The sequence below is a fragment of the Lynx canadensis genome, chromosome B3 (genome assembly GCF_007474595.2).
Source record: "Lynx canadensis isolate LIC74 chromosome B3, mLynCan4.pri.v2, whole genome shotgun sequence".
NCBI lineage: Eukaryota > Metazoa > Chordata > Mammalia > Carnivora > Felidae > Lynx > Lynx canadensis.
The window spans coordinates 5,215,147-5,225,714 of record NC_044308.2 but is presented as its reverse complement, the minus strand read 5'-3'; the positions used below and the strand labels follow the sequence as shown (position 1 = coordinate 5,225,714).

The window sequence follows — 10,568 nt, the reverse complement described above, 5'->3', positions numbered from 1 at the left end:
GAGTAGCCGTGGGCGCGCCTAGTGTGTTCCAGCCGAGATCCGCAGGGGGCGCGCGGCAGAGGACCCAGAGGGAGGCCCGAGGCTGCCTGGGCGCCGACCCCCTGCCCGACTGCGGCAGAAGTGCACGAGGTCGGCGGTCATCAGGGCCACGAGCAGCAGGGTATAGAGGCCCAGCGCTAGGAGCGGACCGCGGCCCCTGTGGGAGAGGCGAGAGTATCAAGGTGCTGGCCCCAGCCGCGCGCTCACTGCTGCAGCCTTTGGGTTACTGAGCCCCTTAGAGTCCGGAGAAAGCTCGGGACACCCCTCTCCCCAGATAAATATAGAATTCCTAACTAGAAATTCAGAGGGCTCGCAGGTGCCGTGAAACCATTCATGGACGGATTCAGGATTGAAAACCCCACCCATAACGGGTGTAATCCTCGGACTACAAAATCCTCTTAGTCTAGACACCCGTCCCACCCCGCCCCAGCCCCTCGATGCATGCAGTGGCTCCCTGTTACCCGCTTACACAGCCTCCTGAACTTCCTCCACAAAACTGTTTGTAATCATGCATTCACGCGATTTTCTGTTCGAAGTCGGCCCCTCCACTAGTCTGTACTAAGCCTTCCGCCCCAGAATTTAAAAACAGAGCCCCGGATGCTGGAACACCCTGTCTGGATCCCAGTGGCTCTGGGGCTGGTGTTCTCACCTGAGGAGGGGTGGGGGCGGAAGGGCGGACAGGTTGACCTGGTACAAGGCCTCGAATTCAGCCCGGGTGCAGCAGGAGCCCCCTGCAGCCTGCAGGTGACAGCAGTAAGCTTCCTCCGGGGTATCCGACAGCCGAGGACAGAAAAAACCGGGGTAGTGGCGGCCATCAGCATCCCAGCTAGTCTGGCACAAGTGGGGGTGGTGGGCCAGTGCTGAAGGGAGGAGCAAGGGGGCTGGAGACGGGCAAGAATGGTCTGCCCACACCCCACTTCGACCCCTCTGGAGAGTGAAAAGGACCGTTCTCAAAAGCGCAGATTCCTTTCTCCCCACAAGCTCCCCAGAGCAGCCCATCCCCTGCTGAAATGATAGGGGATCTGAAGAGGGGCACGCGCAGAGGGGAGAGTAGAGCGCTGTACCCGAAAGAGAGATGGGCTGAGCAAGCGTCACCCAGCTGAAAAGCAGCAGTAGCCCCGCGCTGAGGGCTGTGAGCAAAAGGCCCGGCCTCCTCTGAAAGTCCATGCGCGGTCACCTCCACCTCGGTCCTGGCCGTGGGAACCCCGACATCTCTCTTTCTAAGCCATGGCTGCAGACAGTAAGGAAATAAAAATCAAAACCACAAGGCCCCTGGGCACCACTAATACAAACCTGGAGCTTCTCTGTCACCAACCTCTAGAGAGAGATGAAAGGGACTGAGTTTCTATCTTCTGATGGAAAACATGGGGACTGTGTCTCTAAGCTGCCTAAGGTTTTCTGAGCTGAAGGGGGAAAGCCTCAGAAGACCAGAAGGCAGAAGCAAGCATGAGAGAGAAGCCGAGCCGTGAGCCTGACGAACAGACAAGCGTTTCTGTCTACGCACTCTCACCTCCCAGGCTGTTGTGGAAGCCTTGGGAATTCTGATCGTTCCATTTCAGGCCCCAGGGACCTCAGTGACAGCTCTGGAGCTTTCCTCCCTAACTTCTGCATCATGACAACCACCAAGACTAGCTGCAAAACAAGGGCAGGTCCTTCCATTAACTTTTCCCTGGAGCCCTCATCTGCCCCAGCTACCACCCGAAAGCACAGAAGCTACCCGTCTGACTGGAGAACTGTACCTCACGACTAGCCAGTCCCCGTGCACGGGAGAAGCTCTCCCAGGGTCCCCGGGTCTCTCTTGCCCCTTAAACCTCACAGATCCCATCTGCTGTGACAGGGGATTTCTCTAGGAGGCTGATGGCCACCAGCCAGCTGTGTTAAGTGTTATCCTAGGGCCTACTGAGGCCTGACAATGCCACGCTCCCAGAACAGCAAGACAACAGTTATCCCCCGAGGGGCCCACAGCAGGTGCCTGGGGACTGAAGCAGGAACACTTATGGCACAAGAAAGAAATGCAAACATTTTGTCCAGGCACCTGAGAACAAAGAAGACAGTTCTTGCAGAAACATCACTGCCGCCTGTGAGTCTACTGGGCAGGCTTCTAGTGTAGGCTCCAATTTCCAGAAGATCAGGCCCAAAGGTGAGGCTCCCATGCCCATAGCAACCAGTCCCATCCCTGCAGGGAAAACCACTTTGGGACCACTTTGAGAATTTTCAGAGCATTGACAGATTGAAGGTTGTCTTTTCATGGGAGGAGAGGATCCTCCTGGGAGAGGCTGTCTTTGACCCCAGAGGCCAGGTGAACGCCCTTCCTCCAAGGTACCATAGCCCCCTATGTCTTCCAGCCCTGGATGTGGCACACTCTGAGGACACTGTCTTATTTCTTGTTTGTCTTCCTCCTTCCCCGAGACTGTGGCCTCCCAGGGAGCCCCGCCATGTTCTTCCTGCACCTTCCGGAGAGCGCCTGCGCCAGGGGCTGCGAGGCTGAGGGCAGCTCCCAAACTCCCTTACTCTCTCCGCCAGGATATCAGCTGCAGAGAACCAGTCTGAGCCAGAACCCCCCCCCGGCCTCCGAGGCGCCAGGGGGCGCTGTGAACGCTCCGTCCCGGGCTCCAGGGGCTCTGGGGACCTCAGTCGCCTGCCCCACCCCGGCGATGGGCTCCGAGGCCACGCAGCTAGTGGAGGCTGCCGACTTCGCAGCTCGCAAGCACCGACTGCAGCGGCGGAAGGACCCCGAAGGGACACCCTACATCAACCACCCTATCGGTGGGCGCACCGCCTCGGGAGCAGCCGCAGCGGCGTCTAGGGGGTGGGGACCGGGACGGGAACGCGGAGGGCCTACGCCTCATTGAGCACCCGCTCTGTACCAGGCTTTGTGCCAGGCACCTTTCGTGTTTAAGCCTCACCACAACCCGGGGCGGTAGGCATCACTGTTCCTCTGCACAGTTGACACCCAAAGAGAGTAAAGGACTTGCCCAAGGTCATCTGGCTAGTGAGAAGCCACATCTGGCTCTACAGAATCCACAACACGCAGCCTGGGACTCCCTCAGTTCTGACTTCCTGCTTTGCCCCGTCAGGTGTGGCTCGGATCCTGACCCATGAGGCGGGAGTCACTGACATTGTGGTGTTACAGGTAACTCTCGTCGTTCCTCCACTAGGAGCTAGGGTGGGGATCAGGGGCCCCATTCAGCCCTGAGCACCCCTTGGCTGGAGCCGCAGGGCTAAGTGGAAGCCTGTCCCCAGGCAGCGCTGCTCCATGACACAGTGGAGGACACAGACACCACCCTGGATGAGGTGGAGCTGCACTTCGGGGCACAAGTGCGGCGCCTGGTGGAGGAGGTAACAGATGACAAGACTCTGCCCAAGCTGGAGAGGAAGCGGCTGCAGGTGGAGCAGGCTCCCCACAGCAGTCCCGGGGCGAAACTGGTGAAGCTGGCAGACAAGCTGTACAATCTGAGGGACCTGAATCGCTGCACCCCAGAGGGTACGCTCCCCCCACCTGCCCTGAGGGGAAGGGGAGGGACGCCCACCTTCCCCAGGCACAGGTTGGTCAGTTCCCCTGGAAAGAAAAGAGCCTGGGCTTTCTTGTTGCCTCCCCAAGCTAATACTAGACCACTCTGGTCTCCTTTCACACCGTAGAAATAACAGTAACTGGGCCCAGGGCAAGTGTTCTGGACAGATCCCAGCAGGCACTCATCTCATGGCCGGGCACCACGCCCTCCAGGAAGTGGGCAAAATCCAATACTGTCCTGGATGTCCTATGAGCAGTTTTCTGTCCGTTCTCATGCAGGATGGTCTGAACATCGAGTCCAGGAATACTTCGCGTGGGCGGCGCAAGTGGTGAAGGGGCTTCAGGGAACAAACCGACAGCTGGAAGAGGCTCTAAAGCAGCTGTTTAAGGAGCGGGGGCTGACACTCTGAGCAGTGCTTGCAGCCACCAGGTGGCCCAGACTTCAGCCTCCTCCGGCCAGAAAGGAATCATATTCCAACCTTTTGGTGCCTCTGGATCTCACTCCCTGATTTATTCAGCCCAGATATCTCTCAATGTTTCCTGCCAACTAAGCTGAGCCCTGGATTGAGGAAATCAGATGCAGCTCATCCATTTCTAACGCATTTACTGCCCCTTCTCCTTGGGTCTCTTTGCTATTTTGCATGGGCCAAAACCCTGCCCCCCTCCGCCCCCCCCCCCCCGGGACTTGGGCTTATATAAACACGCATAAGTCATGATGGAAAATAAAACATTTTGGGTAAAGTGTTAAGTTCTTGCTGCTCCTTCCCCAACCTCCTGAATGGGGAACTGGGATGCGAGATTCAGCATGTCAGGGTTCCAATTGTGTGTCCCCCGGGGAAAGGTTCCTCAGGTTGAGCGCCTCAACCCCTCTGAGCCTGGTTTCCTTAACAGTGAGACAGGCTGTGTAATTATTAGGGTTGGATTATGTGACGTCTCAGATGGAGCCTGACACATAGGTGCTCAAAAAATGGTAGTCGTCGTCCTCCTTAAGAAAACGGGATGGGATGACTGACGTTTTGGAAAGGAATGACACCTGCTTACTGGCTGCTCTTGCTGAGCCCTGGAGAGACCCCAGGAGCAATATGACAGGACCGGTGGGGGACTGCGGGTCCCAGACCGCAGCCCATCCCAGGTCTCAGCGCTAGCCTTCTGCCAGTGCCTTGGGTTGCTAAGTGACATGGACTTCCGGGCACCTCCGGAAGTGGTCGGGGCGGCCCAGCCCTGGGGTGGGCGGAGTTTAGGATGGGGGCGGGTCGCTTCGTGGCGCCGCGGGCAGAGGTCTTCCGGTGAAGGGTTTTTGGTCACTGCTGAGCAGCTGGGGCTTATTGGCCCCTCGGAAAGGGTACGCCTGGGAGGTGGGGAAATCGTTGTTAGGTCAAAGGCCATTTCGTGCTAGACCACGATGGTTACGTACCCAACGAACGCCCATCGCAGTGTCTGTGGGGGGGACAATGGTGAAGGTCAACAAGGTGGCCTTTAAAAGGAGTTTATTGGGGCGCCTGGTGGCGCAGTCAGTTGAGCTTCCCACTTCCGCTCAGGTCATGATCTCACGGTTTTTGAGTTCGAGCCCCGAGTTCGACAGCTCAGAGCCTGGAGCCTGACTCGGATTCTGTGTCTCCCTCTCTCTGCCCCTCCCCTGCTCTCACTCTGTCTCTCTCAAAAATAAATATTAAAAAAAAAATTTTAGGGGCGCCTGGGTGGCTCAGTCGGTTGAGCGTCCGACTTCAGCCAGGTCACGATCTCGCGGTCCGTGAGTTCGAGCCCCGCGTCCGGCTCTGGGTGGATGGCTCAGAGCCTGGAGCCTGCTTCCCATTCTGTGTCTCCCTCTCTCTCTGCCCCTCCCCCGTTCATGCTCTGTCTCTCTCTCAAAAATAAATAAATGTTAAAAAAAAATTTTTTTTAATAAACATTTTTTTTTTAATTTTTTTTCCACGTTTATTTATTTTTGGGACAGAGAGAGACAGAGCATGAACGGGGGAGGGGCAGAGAGAGAGGGAGACACGGAATCGGAAACAGGCTCCAGGCTCTGAGCCATCAGCCCAGAGCCCGACGCGGGGCTCGAACTCACGGACCGCGAGATCGTGACCTGGCTGAAGTCGGACGCTCAACCGACTGAGCCACCCAGGCGCCCCTAATAAACATTTTTTTAAAAAGTATAAAGGAATCGAGTTTCAGGACCATCCCAAGTAAACAGATCACCAGAGTTCAATGTAATTCTCTTAAGGCAGACTGGGGTGTGGTATGTTTTGGAGAATTTTGGTTTTAGTTTTTTAATAAATTAGTTTGGGGGGGCAGGATTACAGGATTTTTAAAAATTTTATTCCCTTAAACTTTATACACACACACACACACACACACACACACATATACACACACATACGTAATAAATCTACAGTTTTTAAGTGACCTAAAATTAAGGCTTCAGGACAATAAAAATCACCCTACTGAATGCAGGGGTAAATTGTCACAAGGTGCTTGCTGTTTTACAAAAACACCTTTTAACTTGTGTTACTTCATCTGTTCTTTATAATAACCACATGAGACAGTGAAGGGTGGGGATACTGTTCTCCTTTCACAGAGACAAAATGCAAGGCTCAGGGAGGTGAGAAGACTTGTTAACGATCAAATAGAGACACAGTAACAGAAGACCACAATCCCCTCTCTTTTTGCCACACTACTGGGACTTTAAAAAAATTTTTTTAAGTTTACTTATTTATTTTTAAGTAATCCCTACACCCAACATGGGGCTGGAACTCACCATGCCAAAATCAAGAGTCTTGCTCTGCTGACTGAGCCGCCCCCCCCCCTCCCCATCTCTGCCCAGGGCCTTTTTAACCAGACAAAAGTGGCCACACTGAGATCAGCTCCAACTACTGGACATGGTAAAGATCAGGTCTGAAGTGGCTAGTGGGGCTGGATGGATGATGAGTCCAAGGCCTCCCTAGATGTTTGATTTGAGCCGATGTAGTAGGTATCTGATTTTTTAATCTGTTAAATATGTATTTTTAAACAACCAGAAACTTCAAAGTTCGAAGTACAGAATAAGGAACTTTTTCCCCTGAGCCATTTGAGATTATGGGCATACCTTGAAGACATCGTGGGTTCTGTTGCAGACCATGACAATAAAGAGAATATCACAATAAAGCGAGTCAAATGTACTTTCTGCTTTCCCAGTGCATATACAAGTTAGGTTTACATTATACTGCAGCATATTAAGTGTGCAACAGCATTAGGTCTCTAAGAAAATAGTATATGTACCTTAATTTTAAAATACTTTATTGCCAAAAAAAAAAAAATGCTAACCATCATCTGAGCCCTCAGTGAGTCATAATCTTTGCTGGTGAAGTATCTGTCTTGATGGCTGCTGACCAGGGTGTTGGTTGCCGAAGGTGGGGTGGCTGCGGCAGTTTCTTAAAATAAGACAGTGAAGTTTGCCGCACTGACTGACCCTGCTAATGATTTCTCTGTAGTAGACAATGCTGTGTGATAGCATTTTACCCACAGTAGTACTTTTAAAATGGGAGTCAACCCAGATTTAAGTTATATTGCCAATCCTTTGTTGTCATTTCAACAGTCGTCACGGCATCGCACTAGTAAATTCCATCTCAAGAAACCACTTTCTTTGCTTATCCACAGGAAACAACTCCTCCTCGCCCAGTCACGTTTGATCCTGAGATTGCAGTGACGACTCAGGCCCATCTTCAGGCTCCACTTCTGATCCTAGTTCTTTTGCTGTTGTTTCCACCGCGTCTGCAGTGACTTCCTCCACGGAAGTCTTGACCCTCTCAAAGTCATCCGAGAGTTTGGCATCAGTATTTCCCAGTTGGAATGCTGTGAATGTTGATATTTTGCTTTCTTCCCGTGAACCTTGCATGTTCTTAATGGCATCTAGAGTGGTGTGAATCTTTTCCAGAAGGATTATTGCCTGTGCTTTTGGTGTCCTAAGAAATCACTGCCAGATTCCTCATTAAGATTTCCTCCTATTTTCTTCTAAGAGTTTTATAGTTTTAGCTGTTACATTTGGGCCTTTGATCCATTTTAATTTTTGTATATGGTGTAAGATAAGCTTCCAACTTCATTCTTTGGTATGTGGCTATCCAATTTTTCCAACACCATTTGTTGAAAAGACTGTCCTTATAGTACTTGGAGTATTTTATCTTAAGTATATATCACTCTGTAAACCTTTTTTTTTTTTTTTTTTAAAGCAATCTCTGTACCCAGCGCTGGGCTCGAACTCACAACCCTGAGACCCAGAGTCGCATGCTCTACCAACTAAGCCAGCCAGGCACCCCTGTAACTTTCTTTTCCTTTAGCAATGCTCATGAGATGTATCATGTTGATGCTCATAAGTGTTTAGCTCACTCCTTTGAACTACTTTATAGTATTTCGCCATATGAATGGACAGTATTTTATTTATGCATCCCCCTTTCTGATAGACAATTAAGTTTTGTTTTCAGCTTTTCACTACACCATGTAATGCTCCAGTGAACATCCTCATCCTCAAAAATTCCTTTGTGCGTGTGAATCTTGAGGTGTGCTTATGTTTCTTCTGAACAAGGACCCCTGGAATAACACTTAACATTATTGCTATCTAGAATTCTCATTCTGGTTCTTTTTAAGCTATATTATAATTTATAGCCAGTGCTTATTAGGTATACCCCCCCTTGGTTGATGCACCCTGGATTTTTTTCCCCCCAAGTACACCTTTTTTCTTCCACTGAAGTTTTGCACACTGCAAACTCTCAGCCTTTGGATGTTTGAAATGTCATTTCCCCCTCACTCTGAATGACAGTGTAGCTAATACCAAATCCAGAGTTAGTGGTTATGTTCTCTAAGTGTGAATGTACTATTTCCTGGTCTTCAGGTACCCTGTTCACTGTTGCTAACTGCTGTCATCTGATAGTCTTTCCTTATGGAGTTTCTTTCCTAAAAATCTGGTTGATTTTTAGGGATTTATTTGCAATATATGTAGGTGAGGATTGTTTTTTTTAATGTACCTTTCTTGGAACTTGGGTGAGTACTTTCACCACAAGGACGCACACCTGTCTTTCTTCGTTTCTGAAGAGTGCCTCCACTTTCCTCTTGAAGGCTTCCTCTTCCCTATTCACTAGTCTCTCCTAAAAGAGCTACTAAACATTATGGTAATGCTTCTAAATCTATCTGCCATATTTCTTTTTTTAAATTTGTTTTTGAGAGAGAGAGAGAATGGGGGAGGCACAGAGAGAGGGAGACAGAGGATCTGAAGCAGGCTCCAGGCTCTGAGCTGACAGCACAGAGCCTGATGCAGGGCTCAAACTCACGAACCGTGAGATCATGACCTGAGCTGAAGTCAGACGCTTACCAACTGAGCCACCCAGGCGCCCCTATCTGCCATCTTTCTTAACCTCTCTTTTAGGTTTTCCTTTTATCTCTGTGGTGTGGTCAAGTAGATTCCTTAGTTCTGTTTTCCAAATCCACAAAAGTCTCCGTACCATTTGCACAGAATCCAGTGTTTATCCCATACGTAGACTGTATTTCCATGAAGCATCGTTTGGGGTCGCTTCTATTTTGTCATGTTTCGCCGGCAGCCTCTGCTTTGCTTTCCTCTGCTCTTTGCTCAGCCTGGTTCTGGCCTTCCTGGGTTAGTCTTGGTGCCCTGTCTGTGCCAGTGCTGCTGCCCTTTGCCGGGCTTTGTCTCGAGCTGCGAGCTTCCCGTCTGCTCAGGCCTGTAGCTGTTCTCTCCATTCTTGGTCAAAGGAGAGTTCCTCTCGTTTTACTCTATGCTTTGGCATTGTAAATATCTCACTTGCCATTCGTAGGCATTAGGAGTTGAGGAGGCAGATGTAGGTGCACTCACTCCTCCGGTTTGAGTGCAAGTCCCCAGGCAGGCTGACAGGGACTGTCACTGTCACTGTTTCCTCCTCCACGGAGAGAGCTTCTCGAGGCTTCCATACTCCGTGCTGTGTTTTCAATCTTCAACTCTGTCACATTCCAAACCCTGGGAAGCCTTCATCTCTAACCCCTAGGGTTTCCTGTGCCCAGAGTGGACTTTCAGATCAGGTTTACTCTCGGTTAGGAAGGTGCAAGGTCAGGCCCCATAACGGACAGAGACTCTTCGCAGACGCACTTGGGCCGGGTAACTGTTAAGATCTGAATTATTTCCCGTGGACTTTATGTAAAATTGGTTTGAAGGATCTGGTCTCCTCCTCCATTGCCTGTTCTCGCCCTTGAGGTATTTGTTATTTGTACGTATTTTTGCCAGTGAAAAACAAACATGTTTTTCAGGGTGCTCTATTTTGGATGGTAAGCTTCAGTCCTGCTACCCAGACTGGGATTTCCCCCCTCTGCGAGCACATGAGTGCAGTTAGCTGACCTCGGTGACCGTGGGGTAGGCAGGTGAACTCGGAGGTTAGAGAGGTCGCTCTTTCTACAGGTTTCTCCGTGCCCACCTCCTAGGCAAGCTGAATCAGAGCACCGCCTGCGCCTGCCTCAACCTGCATGGGAGGACTGGGTTCTTAGTTTCAGTCTCCCTTCCATGGTTCCAACTGGCCATAGAGTCCTCTCTTCGTGGAAATGGGCTAGAACTTTGTGTTTTAAGTTCTAAGTGCATGGAGGGTTCCCGGGAGGAAAAGAATGCTATTTCCAGTGGTTGAGTTGCTTCTGTGTCACATCCGGATTCTAATGATGATTACAACCCTCAGAACTGGGGCCTCAGTGCCAGCACGTGGTGGTAAAGGGTGGCTGCGTGCCTTAAAATCACAGGCCCATTTCTAAATTATGTGTGCAAAAGAATCACCTGGAAGCTTGTTAAAAAAGTAGATCCTGGGGCGCCTCGGTGGCGCAGTCGGTTAAGCGTCCGACTTCAGCCAGGTCACGATCTCCCGGTCCGTGAGTTCGAGCCCCGCGTCAGGCTCTGGGCTGATGGCTCAGAGCCTGGAGCCTGTTTCCGATTCTGTGTCTCCCTCTCTCTCTGCCCCTCCCCCGTTCATGCTCTGTCTCTCTCTGTCCCAAAAAAAATAAATAAACGTTGAAAAAAAAA

The 10,568-nt window shown here is 51.1% G+C and overlaps 1 protein-coding gene across 1 annotated transcript; it reads left to right on the top strand.

The window, feature by feature from the left end:
- Nucleotides 1-2,673: 2,673 nt before the first annotated feature.
- Nucleotides 2,674-4,295, top strand: HDDC3 (HD domain containing 3). Its single transcript, XM_030317340.1, has 4 exons — nucleotides 2,674-2,805; nucleotides 3,117-3,172; nucleotides 3,283-3,523; nucleotides 3,830-4,295. The coding sequence occupies exons 1-4, from the start codon at nucleotides 2,694-2,696 to the stop codon at nucleotides 3,958-3,960; spliced, it is 540 nt and encodes a 179-aa protein (XP_030173200.1). The 5' UTR covers nucleotides 2,674-2,693; the 3' UTR covers nucleotides 3,961-4,295.
- The last annotated feature ends 6,273 nt before the right edge of the window (nucleotides 4,296-10,568 follow it).